Genomic DNA, 16,703 nt, shown 5'->3' with positions numbered 1-16,703 from the left:
GGAAAAGGTAAATCCTTAAGACTCTAGACCAGGTGTGCACACTCCTGCTCTACCACCTGCCACGTCCCCTGAAGCTGTTAAGCCTATAATTAGCTCCTCCGGAGAACCCCACAGTCCTGGGAAAAGGCACCTTTGTTCTCAGGTGCCAGCAGGGAAACAGTCCTTGCCGGGACGGACAGCCTTTATGGTGGGTTTACACAAGGGTTACCTGTAGTCCACAGAGAACTGTCCTGGCTTTCTTTTTCCCTTCAAACGTAGAACATTTGAGATTTGGGGAAGGTTTTGGGACACTCCTTAACCACCTCTCTGCCACTGAGGGTATATAGTAGCAAGGGCAAAATAATTGTAGAGACACCTGCTCTTGACCCCTGAGCTTGGACAGGGGTCACAGCCCAATCCAGACCAAGAAAAATGCTATGGATGCATATGCCTGCACCCTGGGGCGTAAGTGGGAATTCCAGGAGAGCACCTTTACTTCCTTTTTAATTCCTGAGCCATCTCCCAGGTAGCTAAGGTCTATCCGACTTAAGCTCTTTTAAAGATAGCAGCGGTTCTGAGGAGATACATATATAGTCTAAAGACAGTAGACAACTCCTCCCGCAGTGCTGTGGTGCAGTCTTGCATTTACAGGAGACAGGGTAGGCTAGTGCCCCAGGTGATAATGTTAAAGGCCTTTTGGAGTCTGTCTCCTGTCCCAGAGGAAAGATGAACTCCTGAAACAACCTTGTAGTCTCAGGGACTGAGGGACTGGGGCTCCCAGGAGCAGACACTGCCTCAGTCAGGCAGACCTCACACGTCAATGGAAATGTCTTCTCTACTGTGGCTGCCTGTCCAGAATAATGCTGTTGTTGCTTTGTTGAAGGACAAGAAGCCAGCTCTTGGTCAACAGGACCCAGGCACCCCCAAGGTCCATCACCGTCCGAAGTCCAGCATGCCACCGCCGCCTCCCATACGGCGGTCCTCAGATGCCAGCGGCAGCCCAGTGATACCCGCCAAGGCCAAGGGCACCGGCTTCCCGGCCCCACCCGATGACTTTTTGCCGCCACCGCCGCCGCCCCCACCTCTGGAGGACCAAGAGCTCCCGCCACCACCCCCTGATTTTAACGATGCGCCCCCAGACTTTGTGCCTCCCCCTCCGCCGTCATTTGTAGGGGATGCGGGGTCATTACCGCCCCCTCCTCCGCCACCACCCGCCCTGGCACCGGAATCCCCGAGGCCGCCCCCCATTGCCACCAAAAGGCCTCCCATTCCCCCAAAGAGGCACGAGAACCCAGGACCACCCAGCGCGGGGGCGGGAGGGGGCGGGGAGCAGGATTTCATGTCAGATCTCATGAAAGCTTTGCAGAAGAAAAGAGGCAACTTGCCCTAAGGGAAACATACAGATATCTTTGTGTGATCGGTATAATCAGTTCTAAACACAGATGTAGCTTTCTTACTTTATTGTCATGACAGCTTGATCATTTTAGATAAAATATTGAAGTATTCTAACTAGAAATGATGTAAAACGTTTCACTGTTCTCAAGTACATTCATAACTATTAACCTAACACGGAATTTAGAATACCTGTCTACATGTACATATCTTTCCTGTGACTTCCAAGTCAGTGGAATGTATCTTGCTTTCCAAGTTAACCAAAATAATGTTTTATGTTCATTTATTTTATGATGTTCAGAGCATCAAATTAATAAAAGTTTAAATTTTCCCCCAGAAGATGGTATTTCTAGAAATATCAATGTATGAATCTAATGCAATATTCACACTTTTAATAATATATTTGATCTTTTAAAAAGAGTTTTACAAATCCCACACCTTCTAAAGCAAGCATGTCAAACTCAAAGGCTAACACGAGCCAAATAGGGTTTAAGTTTATGTGGGCCGCAAAAAAACAAAAGCTTCAATTTTATAGAAACATAGGTTTATTTCTATAGAGACATGCTGAATACAAAAGGCTGAAATAAATGAGTAAGAGTTAACATAAAATAATAGAACATTTTAATAAAAATTAATATTTTTTCTTGAACATTAACTTACCAGACACTGAATAACTGCACAAATTAATAATTGTAATGCAAATAAACCTATTTTTCTTGTTCTCCGAAAATGAAATATTTCCTGTTGCACACACCAAACAAGTCAGTCCAAGACTAATGACGTGGCAATCGGCTGCTAAAATATTCGCTGCTAGTATGAGGGGAGAAATGGTGTGCCTGCACAAAGCACATAAGAGAAATGAATGCAACACGATTATAATAATCAGTCATTAGCGAACGTTGTAGTTCATTAATAATTATGTATAACAGGATATTATAAAAATTAAGTTATGAAATTTTCATTAAAACATTTCTTACATACCATTATATTGGCTGGGCCACAAAAATATTTGTTGTGGGCCGCATGCGGCCCATGGGCCACAAGTTTGACATGCTCAGTCTAAAGTCTTGATGCATATTTTCCACCTTCACCTCCATGACTTTCAGAATTTTCTGAAAAATGAAAGGGGAAAATTCTCTAAAACAGAACCTCATTGGCCTGGGGTGAGTTAAGGGTCATTCCTAGTCAAATCATTTGCAGCTGAAACTTGACGAAAGAGGTACTGCGACTCATCACTGTGGATTAAGAGGACCCAGAGAATACACCTGGGCGCTGGGAAGGGAAAGGGAGAGATGGTTGTCATGGGCTTCAAGGAAGACCCAATAAAAACAAAGTGAGTTTCCCTCCCCTGCTTCTTCCTCTGGGAGCATACAAAACTGACATGATTTGAATATTGTGATGGTTCTGTTGTCACTTTGAACGTATAATGCTTAATTTAGTCATTAAAAGGTTTATTACAAAAATAAACCGAGGAAGACATCGGGCCTGCAGATGTACTTAACCTAGATCCCCCAGAGCTGGATGATAGCCGCGTCTCCTAATGTCTCCACAACATACCCTTCCTTCACAGGGAAAAAGCAATAAAAAATATTGAGTTTTGATCCACTCTAATAATTTCTGCCTTTTAATTGGTATGTTTACGACATTGCTGTTTAAATTGATTACTGACATCATTGGATTAACATCTACCATATTTGGTACTGTTTTCTACTAGATGCCCTTGTTCTTTGTTCCTATATTTGTCTTCCATTCTTTTTCTGCCTTTTGTGTTTTAAGTGAGCATTTTATTTTAATTTAATTTATAGGGGTTTCCCTTATACCCTGATCCTGGAACTGGTCACAGAGTGCACCCTTCACTCAGGAAGAAATGCGATTCTGTAGGGCCAGTTCTTGGGCTCACAGACAATGTGCTCCACAACGTGACACCAAGGGCAAAGAGAGGTGTATTATGGGAGGCTAAGGGGAGGCAACCAGTCTCCATAATTGTTTTTCTGTCTGAAATGCCCACTGCCTGACAACCACAGCACACTCCCGTGCTGTGTGTCCTTGCTCAGGTCTCTTGGTTCAGCCACAGCTCATACTCCTCACTCCTGTTGGAGTGCCCACCCAGTCCCTTTGCTACTCCTAGCTGAGAGAGTGTCAGCCACAAGATTCCTCCCCTCTCCAGCAAAGCCCTGCTTGCTGGAAGCTACCCATTGTCTACACTATCATGAAAGTGCAGCAGGGAACACAGAAGGCTGATAGACCTTGGGCTTTAGCAAGGGCTAAAAGTTATGCACCAATTGTTCTGTCGAGACAATGGTGGCTCTAGGCCAGGGGTGGGCAAACTTTTTGACTCGAGGGCCACAGTGGGTCTTAAACTGGACCGGAGGGCCGGAACAAAAGCATGGATGGAGTGTTTGTGTGAACTAATATAAATTCAAAGTAAACATCATTACATAAAAGGGTACGGTCTTTTTTTTTTTTTTTTTAGTTTTATTCATTTCAAACGGGCCGGATCCGGCCCGCAGGCCATAGTTTGCCCACGGCTGCTCTAGGCAATCCCCTAACCTGATAATCTTTTACTGTTTACCAAAACTTACCTTTGATATGAGTGTTTGCTTTGCTAAAGGGCAAATGTGTATTCTAGTAAATAAAAAGCTATGGGTCCAGAGATTCGAGGAACCTCTTCGCTAGAGAGTAAGGTCTTCACCTGGCTCTCCCCATGTCTTCTAAATTTATATTTCTTGTCTAGTGTATCCATTTATGCGCAGCCCCTTCTCCAGATCCTGAATCCTTGCTGCAAAAGGTTGCGGCACCTGCTGTGAGCTCCCAGCTGCCAGGCTGCATCCTTGGCTCTATCAGCCACTCTTCCTTTTGGCCTTCCCTTTTTGCTCCATTTACCCACCTTTAGATGTTTCAATGTGTGGCTCTCTCCAGTGTATTTTTGTGCTGAGCAGGGTAATCCTTTGTTGAGTTATAACTGTTCAAATTGTTAAAACTTCAAGGTGAGAGGCCAAGAGGATCTCATACTGCCATTCCTGACATCACCTGCCAAAAAGCTAACTAAGCATTTTATATTATTCTATTTTCTTTCCTTTTTTAAAGAATATATATATATATATATATATATACATATATATATATATATATATATATATATATATATATATATAAATTCTAAAGAAAGAATTATACTTCTTTCTTTACATTGCTAGTAATTTATTTCAGGGATAAGTTAAGAAATAAAAAGGATGAACCTGAAACATCGTACACACCAGAAAACAAGGAAGTTATCAAAAACTTTTAGGATTATGTCCAAAGGAGCCAATATGGGACACTTTGTACATCAGTAAAGATAATAAATGCAATTGTATAAAACATAAAATATGCTTAAATTCAAGAGTTGATACTGACACTAACATGCTTGGGAACCCACTCATTAGTTTGCCTTTCTGTATCTCAGGATAACCAAATAACTAACGATAGAAAGTTTTCCTTTTTAGAAGGATTCCTAATAAATGAGTGATAGGATTAGATTGTCATCAACAACCTTATTGAATCAGTGGGTCAAGGTGATTAATTGTCAATGGTACTGATATTACAAAAAGAGACCTGGTGGAAGTACATAACATTTGGCTTCCTGATAGCAAGTATTTCTATCAAATATGAATCTGAATCAAGCTCTAGATTTATAGAAATACTAGGGGCCCAGTGCACAAATTCATGCACCTTGAAAGGAACTGTGGGTTGCTAGGCTGTGGTGGGTACAGGGGTGGGTCTCGACCCATCTTCCGTGCCCCCACCTGGCCGCTCCCACCATGGCCCCTGGTCCCCTCTCTGCCAGCAGCCCCACTCCCACTGCTGCTGCTGCTCCCACACACTGACGGCGTGGAGTGATTGGAGCCGGCACCAGCAGCGGGTGCGAGCGGAGCCAGCGCTGTCAGTGGGTGTGAGCAGCAGCTGGTGCCCCAATCACCCCTCAGGAGCAGGGGGAGGTGGAGAAGCCCTCAGGGGCAATTGGGGCCAGCAGCTGCCACTCGCACTTGCTAACGGTGCCAAGTGATCAGGGCCGGCGCTAGGCACCAGCAGAGGGTGTGAGCCGGACGGAACCATGGCATGCGGGAGCAAAGAATTTTCAGTAACCACCAGAGGCTCACGCCGATGACAGCAACTAGCGCCCCACCTTGGTCTGGCACCCCCACTCATCTGCTCCACCATCCCGCCATGGCGATGCCCACCATATTCCACATGTGTCCCCTGGTGTTCAGCACACATCATAGCGACCAGTTATTTGGTTGTTCCACCATTTGGTCTATTTGCATATTAGGGTTTTATATATATAGATAAAGGACACAGCAACATGTTAATACCACAGAGATGTAATCAGCAAAATACAGACTGGGAAACACTACAGAATAAATTATCTGGTTTCTTCAAAACTAAACAAAAAATTGCAAGAAAAAAAGATGTGGCCAGATTTAAAAAACACACAAAAAAACTTAAGAGTACTTATCTGGGTAGCTCAGTTGATTAGAGCATTGTCCTGAAAAGCTAAGGCTGCAGCTCTGAACCCCAGTCAGGGCATGTAAAAGAATCATCAATGAATGCATAAATAAATGGAACAACAAATCAATGTTTCTTTCTCTCTCTCCTTCTCTCTCCCTTCCTCTTTCTCTCTAAAATCATTTTAAAAAATTTAAAAATAAACTTAAGAAGTTTTATTATCTAATTTTAATGTGCAGTCCCTAGGTGTATCCCAATTCAAATAAACAATTATAAAATAACTAGTGGCCCGGTATGCGAATTCGTGCACATTGAAAGGAAAATGATTAAAAGAAATATTTTAATATCGCTATTTGCCCTTTCTCTATAGAAGTGTCAACCAAATTCATGGTCAACAATGACATATGAAAACACACATGTGCAATTTGTGCCAGTGAGAGCTTTATATGTATCACGCATGCATGAGTGAGTCAACTTAGCCTTTTATAGATATAGAATAAACTTGATTAGACCTGCTTTCTGATTTAGCTAAACTTTTTCCAGCCCAGTGAAGCACCCCAACTTCTCTTTCAGGTAATTGTCAGCAACACAGCAGTAAATATCAACACGGAGCAGATTATTATTGTAGATCACACAGGGAGAACAAAGGGTAAAATATTTAACTGTAGCAGTGTTTGACTATATTCTGCGCAGTGAGAAAACCTGAAGTCATTTTCAAGATCCACCATTTCTTACTTCTTTTCAGTCAGGTCAAGTTTCTAAGTTTTCTAAATCTCTGTTTTTCCGGCTAATGAAAAGAAAATAGGATTCCACCAAGTCTTCTATCTACCTACTCCAGGACTTCTGTGAGGATCAAATGAGATGAGGCATGTGAAAACACTTCAGACATTTGTTGAAAATGTAAAATGTTTCCACCTGGCTATAAAGCAAGTTGGGCTAAAGAAACTCCAAGGAGGCTAGTCACTAGGGAGAGGAAGTGGGTGTTGCTACATGATGTCATTACCCAGATGGACACTTAGCATATTAGCCTTTTATATATAAATATAATGCTGATAACATAAAATAATGGGAAAAATTTGAAAATTGGCTATTTGGTTCCATGTATTAGGGAGTTAGTTGTTAATTCTCTTAAGATGATAATGGTATCATGGGTATGTGTTTAAATTATTAATGTTTGGAGATGCATACAGAAATATCTATAAACTAAATGAAACAATGTCTGGGAAATTCTTTTTTTTAATATATTTTATTGATTTTTTACAGAGAGGAAGGGAGAGGATAGAGAGTTAGAAACAATAATGAGAGAGAAACATCGATCAGCTGCCTCCTGCACACCCCCTACTGGGGATGTGCCCACAACCAAGGTACATGCCCTTGACCAGAATCGAACCTGGGACTCTTCAGTCCACAGGCTGATGCTCTATCCACTGAGCCAAACCAGTCAGGGCTGGGAAATTCTTGTGTGTGTGTGTGTGTGTGTGTGTGTGTGTGTGTTAATCCTTACGTGGGGATTTTTTTTTTTTTCATTGATTTTTAGAAAGCGAATCATCCATGTGAGACCCATCGATTAGTTGCCTCCCACATGTACCCTGAAGGGGGCCGAGGATCAGGCCTGCAACCAAGGTACGTGCCCTTGACTGGAATCAAACCCACCACCCTTCCGTCTGTGGGCTAATACTCTAATCACTGAGAAAAACCAGCAGGGCTTTAAAATACTTGGAGATATATAAATTATACCTCAATTAAAATAGTAACTAGGAACTTGAGGGAAGTGTGTAGGGGTGTAGATGAAGCAAGATTGGTCATGCATTGATGATTGATAAGCTGGATGAATGGTAAATGAGGTTCATTAAACTATGCTCTTTTCTTTAGTTAATGTTTGAGAATGACCGTAATAGACAAAACAAAGCTCTAGAGTACAGTGAAATTATTATACTTATTAGATGTGTCCCAAAGTACTGGGTACATAGTATTAGATGAATACTTACAAATTAAAATATTATCAAGATTTCTCAGTTATTGAGGATAACTCGTGATTTACCAAAAACACTTCATTATTCCACTAAAGTTATTAATTCAAACAAAAATGGCTCTGTGTGCTCTGTTCTTCCAGAGGGTAGGCTCTCTTTGCCTGTCCCTCCGGAGGGCAGGCACCACACCCAGCCCAAGCTTTTAATCTATTTTATGTCTCTCTTTCATTATTTCTTCAATCCCGAAAGCGCCTCCTAGATTGCACGAACCGGTTAAGTCTCCTTCTCCATGCGGGATGCAGGAAGAAGACAGCCCCAGGAAACCACTTGGAATATTCTGGCACCCAACGTGGGGCTCAGCGGGGGGCAGGCGGGGGGGGGGGGGCAAAGCAAGGAGGTTAGGCATTTCTTTAGGGATTGACTCAGAGTATTGCGGCCGTCACAGAACAGAAAAGAAAATTTCTCAAACCTGTGTGGATTCCCACAAGAAATATTAACTTCAACATGGACCTGAGGGAGGAACTGGCCAACTTAAAGAGGAGTCCACACCTGGAGACACGCCTTATAGCTGCAGATAATCAATTGCCCGGCCCACAGACAGCAATGATCCCAAGCATCCCACTGAAGATAGGAAGTGGGAAGAGGACGAAGTGGACAACAAGGAGCCCAGAAGCGACCAAGAGCCCAGGGACACCTGAGAACATCCTTCTTTCCATGTCAGCAGTAATCTGCTGTATGTCTGCAAATGTGAATTAAAGAGTCTGAAAAGGACTCAAACCTTTCAAGAAGCTTTCACTTATCAAGATGTATTAAGGAAAAGTAACAGGGAAGAGTGCCTAGCACATAATTAATTATTGCCTTTACGGTACTAGGACCTCCCTTAAAGCTAAAGACAGACAATGGATTCACGTACGCTAATTCTGTTTTCAGTATTTTTGTCAGCAATATCAAATTTATCATAAAACTAATATCACTTATTAATTCTCAAGCTATTTTGAAGTAAACCAACCGTACTATTAAGATGCAATTATTAAAATAAAAATGGGGCCCTAACCGGTTTGGCTCAGTGGATAGAGCCTCAGCCTGCGGACTCAAGGGTCCCAGGTTTGATTCTGGTCAAGGGCATGTACCTTGGTTGCAGGCACATCCCCAGTAGGGAGTGTACAGGAGGCAGCTGATCAATGTTTCTCTCTCATCGATATTTCTAACTCTCTATCCCTCTTCCTTCCTCTCTGTAAGAAATCAATAAAAAATATTTTTAAAAAATAAAATAAAACAAAAAGGGGGAGACAGAAGTTATGTCTCACCTCAAATGCAAACTCAGTCATGATTTTATACTTAAAAATTTTTTGCTTTATATTATAAAATTTTTTGAATTGCAATGCAGAGGGTTGTACAGCAGCCAAAAGGCATCAGGCCTCCTGTACAATAGCCTCCACCAAGTTAGCCTGGTTGAAGAAGGCAAAAACCAGACAAAAATTTTTTCAGATGCAATAATAATGTCGGGAAGAGGTTGTGTTTTTTATCTTTCCAGAAGGAACAGCACAGCCAATCTGGATGCCAGAGCATTACGTGCGTCGCCATGATGGACCAAAGAAGCTGCTTGCCCCATCGTTCAAGGGACTGAGAGTTGCTCTGATGACAGTGATGCAGAAGTTAACTACTAAAGCCAACAGAAGGCAGAAACAAGGCAACCATGTTTCTGGCCATGCTGACATTGGTTAGCTGCCAGCCTTCTATAAGACATTTCACAATCAACTCTAAGGACTCTGAGCAAATATACACCAGCAGCAAAAGAGACTTTTCAATCAGTAGCAAGAATATTGACGTAGCTGTAGTTTGATTTCTCTATTATTATTGTGTTTGCATTGATATCAATTTGTTATTAGTTTTTAGTCAAAGTCTTGTTCTTGATGTAAGGTTTTGCTTTTGATTTTAGCTGCAAAAATATATTTAAAAAGGGGGAGGTGTTAAGGGCCGGTAGAATACACTTGGCTTAATTTACATCAGCTGGATTCCGTGTGAGGGCAAAAGCCCCGCCCTGGAGGCGGGACCAGACAAAGACCACCCAGTTTGATTCTCCCGCCCAGTGTTAAGGGGATGGATCTCATGATGTCAAAGGCCCTCCCAGATGTGATGTAACTTCCTGTAACTCAAATATATAATAAAGCAGCTTAATGATCACAAAGATGTTACAAAAAATAGGTCCAGTTTATCTAGTTAAGAATATTTTTAAATATAATCACTATGAAATTCAGGATTTTCATCAAAATGTAGATAAGAATTTATCAAATTAATTATTCTATGTTAAGTTCAATGACAGAAGTATTCTTTAATTTCTTTTTTCCAAATCAAGATGAGCAGCTAACTCTGAGATCTCTAGCCCAAGCAGGAGTAGGTGAGGAGTAGCCTGCTTTCTCAGCTGCAGAATGCTTCTGAAAAGGATGCTGAAGAACTTGCTGCAGAAGATAGACCTGGTAAACAATTTAAATAGATAAATATAGATTTTGTCCATTAGGACCCTTATTAGTTTTCTAAATTTCTAACAAGGGACATTTTAAATTTGTTTGAAAATGTTTGAACATTTTACATTTTATTAAAACTTCAATTATAGTTGTTACTTAAAATTTCTATTGTTCCACAGAAAGTTCCTTAAGTACTAGTTTTATGTTAAAACAGGAGAGTGAATATGTACAGTGTCATGAAGACTACATATATATCCTGATTATTAAAATTCACAGCAGTTAGAGGATTATAATTTTCTGAAATATTGAAAAAAATAAAACAATGTCAATAATTTTCAATCATTACAAATCAAGGGCCTGATTCCTACTGAGACTGCTTCCTCATTTTGCCCCAAGTACTAAGGAATTTTCTGTGGAAAAATAGAAATTTTAAGTAACAAATATTACAATTTTGCCCCATGGTTATAAACTGAGGCATCAAAGAACACACTTCTTTAAACAATAATTCTAGGGGAAATATATATTTTCATCCAGGTATAAAATAATTAAATCATGGAGATGTAATGTACAGTATGGTGGCTATATTTAATACAATATTGCATATTTGAAAGCTGCTGAGAGTAAATTTTAAAAGTCTTCATCCCAAGTAAAAAAAAAGAGTTTTGTAACCACATATGGTGATTGATGTTAACTAGACTTATTGTGGTGATCATTTTGCAAGAATCATTATGTTGTACACCTGAAGCTAATATAGCATTATATGTTAACTATATCTCAATTTAAACTATTTTCCCAGTGGTTTTATCACTTTCTTGCATTAAGAAAATGCATAGTTCTGATAGAAAACAGTGGATGATTATAATAAGAAAGTAAAGCCAAGAGATCAAATAGAGTATACTACTATCCTACCAATATTTTAAATAGAAAGACTGCATCATCATCAATGTTAGAGCCCTTCTTCAACTCTCCCCAGGTACTTTCTATACACATCCTTTTATTAAAGTCGGTCTTAAATCTATCTGATCTCCCCTACTAGTTTGAAAGCTCCTTGAATCAATTTTTATACTTATCCACAGCACCTCACATAGAGTGTATTCTCAAGAAATGTTTGAAGCAAGAAGGTAAACACAAGTTGTATAAGTAAAGGATTTCATGTAAAAGGTTTATCAAAAATAAACTTTTTTTTTTTCCTTTCCTGCATGAGAATGTAAACTTTAGTTAACATTCTAGGTCTGTTCCCTGGCAACCTGATGAGGTGAGGTGGTATGTCAACTGTATCACCACACAACATTGCTTTTGACTGAAAAATAGCTTCTGGCTTGGGAGAACTGTAAATCCCTGATATAATCCCTAGGGCTTTCTTTCTTTTTTTTTTTTTTTTTCGTTTTTTGAACTTATCTTTATTGTTGAAATTATTACAGATGTCCCCCCTTTTTATCCCATCGACCCCATCTTCCCCATTCCTTCCTCCTCCCCAGGCCTTCTCTGCACAATTGTTTGTGTCCATGGGTTATGCATGCATGAATATAAGTACTTAGTTAATCTCTTACCCTCCCCACCCCTTCCCTCTGAGATTCGTCAGTCAGTTCCACCTTTCCATGCCTCTGGTACTATTTTATTCAACCTTTTTTTTGCCCATTAGATTCTACATATATGTGAGATCATATGCTATTTGTCTTTCTCTGACTGGCTTATTTCCCTTAGCATAATAATATCCAGGTCCCTTCATGTTGTCTCAAATGCTAATAGATCCTTCTTTTTTATAGCTGCATAGTATTCCACTGTGTAAATGTACCACCATTTTTAATCCACTCATCTACTGATGAGCACCTGAGCTGTTTCCAGATCTTAGCTATTGTAAATAACACTACTATAAATATAGGGGTGCATATATTCTTTCTGATTGGTGTTTCAGGCTTCTTAGGATATTTTCCTAGAATTGAGATCACTGGGTCAATGGCAGTTCCATTTTTAATTTTTTAAGAAAACTCCATACTATTTTCCATAGTGCCTGTAGCAATCTGCATTCCTACCAGCAGTGTACCAGAGTTCCCTTTTCTCCACATCCTCACCACTTGTCTGTTGGTTTATTGATGGTAGGCATTCTGACAGCTGTGAGCATGTACCTCATTGTCCTTATAACTTGCATCTTTCTGATGATTACTGACTTTGAGCATTTTTCATATGTCTCTTGGCCACTTGTATGCCCTCTTGGGGGAAGTGTCCATTCAGGTCCTCCACCCATTTTTTTTTTATTAAATCTTTATTGTTCAGATTACATTTGTTCCTCTTTTTTCCCCCCGTAGCTCCCCTCCACCCAGTTTCCACCCCACCCTCCTCCCTACCCACTGTCCTCATCCATAGGTGCACGATTTTTGTCCAGTCTCTTCCCGCATCTCCCACACCCCTTTCCCCCCAAGAATAGTCAGTCCACTCCCTTTCTATGCCCCTGATTCTATTATAATCACCAGTTCATTCTGTTCATCAGATTATTCACTTGATTTTCAGATTCACTTGTTGATAGGTGTGTATTTGTTGTTCAAAACTTGTATCTTTACCTTTTTCTTCTTCTTCCTCTTCTTAAAGGAACTTTTCAGCATTTCATATAATACTGGTTTGGTGGTGATGAACTCCTTTAGCTTTTTCTTATCTGTGAAGCTCTTTATCTGACTGTCAATTCTGAATGATAGCTTTGCTGGATAAAGTAATCTTGGTTGTAGGTTCTTGGCATTCATCACTTTGAATATTTCTTGCCACTCCCTTCTGGCCTGCAAAGTTTCTGTTGAGAAATCAGCTGACATTCATATGGGTACTCCCTTGTAGGTAACTGACTTTCTTTCTCTTGCTGCTTTTAAGATTCTCTCTTTGTCTTTTGCTCTTGGCATTTTAATTATGATGTGTCTTGGTATGGTCCTCTTTGGATTCCTTTTGTTTGGGGTTCTCTGCGCTTCCTGGACTTGTAAGTGTATTTCTTTCACCAGGTAGGGGAAGTTTTCTGTCATTATTTCTTCAAATAGGTTTTCAATATCTTGCTCTCTCTCTTCTTCTGGCAGCCCCATAATTCGGATGTTGGTATGCTTGAGGCTGTCCCAAAGGCTCCTTACGCTATCTTCATATTTTTGGATTCTTTTTTCATTTTGCTTTTCTGGTTGGGTGTTTTTTGCTTCTTCATATTTCAAATATTTCAAATCGTTGACTTGACTCTTGCAATCCTCTAGTCTGCTGTTGGGAGTCTGTATAATATCCTTTATTTCAGTCAGTGTATGCTTAATTTCTAGTTGGTTCTTTATCACAACATCGAGGGTCTCATTAGATTTCTTGTAGATCTCGTTAAGTTTATCGGCAGTGTCTAGAAATTATTGAAAGACCTTAAAAGTGTGGTTTTGAACTCTATATCCAGTAGTATGCTTTCCCCCATTTCTGTCATTTGTGTACTTTTTCTTTGTCTCCGCATTTTTTATGCTTCCCTGTGTTGATACAGTGGTTTTCTGTGCTAATGTCTTCTAGGGCCCAGTGGTTCAGCCTCCCCAATTACCTGAGGAGGACACTCTTGGTGCACCCCCTTGTGGTCTTTGTGCACAGTCTTGTTGTAGTTAAGCCTTGATTGTTGTAGGTATCACTGGGAGGAATTGGCCTCCAGGCCAATTGGCTATGAGAGTCAGCTGTGTCTGCAGTAGGAGAACTTCTGTGCTGGAGACATCACTCTGGGACAAGACTTGCTTCAATGGGGCTTTTGTGCTCACTGAGTCTGCCCCCTGAGTGTGTCCTTTATGTTTCCACAGAGCTGCAAACTGGATGGTCCCACTCTGACCTCTGGCTTCCTGGCTCCTGGATCTCTAGGGAGGTGCTAATCTAGCCTCTGCCTGAGGCTATCCAGCAAAAGCCTCCCTACAGGGCTTTGGCAGGGCAGGTCCCATGAGATCAACAGGGCAGGGCTAGCAGGTATGGCTGCTCTCAGTCCTACCCTCAGAGGCTTTGCTTCTCAATGTCCCGGTAATCGCTGCAAGCCCCTCAGAGAGAAAGCTTCCCTCGAGTTCCGACCGCTGCCAGACAGTCCTGCTTCTCCCGTATGAGTCTGGGTCCCTAGAGACTCGCTCGGAACTGGAGCTCAGAGCCTGAGACTCCCTCCCGACAACCGCGCCCTCAACCGCCAGCCCGCTCCGCATGCACCTCCTCCGCACCTTAGTATTTTACATCCGCACTGCGCCTCCTCTGAGTCTCGGTATGCTTTTCTCTTTCCTTCTAGTTGTAGAATTTCCACTCAGCCAGCCTTCCTGTGGTTCTGGGTGATGTCCGTTCTGTCTTTTAGTTGTATTTTTGAAGTGGTTGTGCGAGGCAGCAATCTCCGGTGTTTACCTATGCCGCCATCTTGGTTTCTCCCCTCCACCCCCTAGGGCTTTCTTTAGTGTGGTGACTCTCAAGGCAGGTCTCCTGTGGGGACACTGGAAACTACACCTATGGTCCTGACAAGAGATATTGATTTTTTATTTTTTTTATTTTTATTGAATTTATTGGGGTGACACTGGTTCACAAAATTATGTTTCAAATGTACAATTCTATAACTTATCATCTGTATATTGTATTGTGTCTTTGTCACTCAAAGTCAATTCTTCTTCCATCACCTTTTATCCCACCTTTACCTTTTTCTACCTCCCCACCCCCCTTTCCCTCTGGTGATCACCATACTTTGTCTGTGCCTATGAGTTGTTTGTTTGTTTGTTGCTTAATCCCTTCACCCTTATCATCCAGCACCCTACTCCCTTCCCCTCTGACAGCTGTTAGTCTGTTCTCTATATCTATGCGTTTGTTTCTATTTTGTTTATTTAGTTCATTAGATTCTACATACAAGTGAAATAATATGGACTTGTCTTTCTCTGACTGGCTTGTTTCACTTAACATAATACTCTCCAGGTCAATCCAGGCTGTTGCAAATGGTAACATTTCCTTCATTTTTATAGCCGAGTAATATTCCATTGTGTAAATATACCACAGCTTTTTTTATCCACTCATCTATTGATAGACACTTGGGCTTCTTCAAATCTTTGCTATCATCAAACAAAGTGCTGCACGAAGATAGAGAAAAGGGAACCCTTGTGTACCATTGCTGGGAATGAAGATTGGAACAGCCACTGGAGAAAGCAGTATGGAGTTTCCTCAAAAAATTCAAAATGGAACTGTATTATGACCCACTGATTCCACTCTGGGAATATATATGAAGAAAACAGAAACACTAATTTGAAAGAATATTGCACCCATATGTTCATTGCAGCATTATTTACAACTAGAGGCCCGGTGCACAAAATTCATGCACAGGGTGGGGGGGGGGGGTCCCCTCAGCCCAGCCTGCTGCATCCTCTCCAATCCGGGACCCCTAGGAGGATGTCTGACTGCCAGCAGTCGGACATCCCTCTCACAATCCGGGACCACTGGCTCCTAACTGCTCACCTGCCTGCCTGCCTGATTGCCCCTAACTGCCCCCCCACTCGCCTAGTTACCCCCAATGGCCCCACCCCCCGCTGGCCTAGTCACCCCTAACTGCCCCCCCACTGGCCTGGTCGCCCCTTACTGTCCCCCCTGCCAGCCTGGTTGCCCCCAACTGTGCCTCCCACCGACCTGGTCGCCCCTAACTGCCCCCCACCCTGCCAGCCTGGTCACCCCTTACTGACCCCCATGCTGGCCTGGTCGCCCCCAACTGCACCCCCTGCCGGCCTGGTAGCCCCTTACTGCCCCCCATGCCAACCTGGTCATCCCCAACTGCCCCCCAGAGAGCCTGGTCACCCCACGCAGCCTGCTGTTTGGTCGTTTGGTCATCTCTTACTAATCCCCCTGCTGGCCTGGTCACCCCACAATATTAAGGCTAAATAGCCCTAGATTAAAGGCTACCATAATTCCATATCAACAGAGCTTAAATTCAAGTCTTGAAAGCTAATCTGCAGGCACTTTAACTGTCTTCCAAGTAAAGCTGCTCTTTAAAAGAAGAACAAAAAATTTCGACACTTAGCAATTACTGGGAAGAAGCAGGAAAGTGGGAATCAAAATTAGGAAATATAAATAGACTAAAAAACAATAATGATCAAAAGCAGACAAGAATTTTAGACAGCTATTATAAATATGTTGAGGAACTTAAAGAAAAGCATGAACATAATAAGGAGATAAATAGAAGATATAGAAAAGAGCAAAGTGTGTCCTAGCTGAGGGACCCTCCCCCCCGAGTGCACAAATTTTGTGCAACAGGCCACTAGTAGCTAATATTTGAAAACAGCCCAAGTGCCCATCAGTAGATGAGTGGATAAAAAAGCTGTGGGGCATTTACACAATGAAATACTATGCAGGTGTAAAAAAGATGGATCTCTTGCCTCTTGCAAAAGCATGGATGAACCTGGAGACTATTATGCTAAGTGAAATAGCCAAT

At 41.7% G+C, this 16,703-nt stretch overlaps 2 protein-coding genes across 3 annotated transcripts in view; one reads left to right on the top strand and one right to left on the bottom strand.

The window, feature by feature from the left end:
* The window catches only part of APBB1IP (amyloid beta precursor protein binding family B member 1 interacting protein), a 106,511-nt gene extending 104,414 nt beyond the window's left edge, over positions 1-2,097 (top strand). The window contains exon 14 of the mRNA XM_081104262.1: positions 863-2,097. Within this exon, the coding sequence (XP_080960388.1) occupies positions 863-1,369 (507 nt within the window). The 3' untranslated portion in view covers positions 1,370-2,097. The remainder of the gene's footprint in view (positions 1-862) is intronic.
* Positions 1,902-16,703, bottom strand: part of LOC308528589 (protein adenylyltransferase SelO-like) — a gene marked incomplete at its 5' end in the record, with an annotated part of 67,419 nt that continues 52,617 nt past the window's right edge. The window contains 2 exons of one of the 2 annotated variants that reach the window (XM_081104274.1): positions 1,902-2,207; positions 2,353-2,483. In XM_081104274.1, coding sequence (XP_080960400.1) covers positions 2,355-2,483 — 129 coding nt within the window. In that variant the 3' untranslated portion in view covers positions 1,902-2,207; positions 2,353-2,354. Of the gene's footprint in view, positions 2,208-2,352; positions 2,484-9,199; positions 10,301-16,703 lie in introns of those variants that run through there. The other variant, XM_081104275.1, reaches the window with a different exon arrangement.

This window comes from Myotis nattereri (genome assembly GCF_964212035.1).
Source record: "Myotis nattereri genome assembly, chromosome: 1".
NCBI lineage: Eukaryota > Metazoa > Chordata > Mammalia > Chiroptera > Vespertilionidae > Myotis > Myotis nattereri.
Note: the sequence above shows the minus strand (reverse complement) of the source record. Positions and strands in the feature narration are given on the sequence as shown.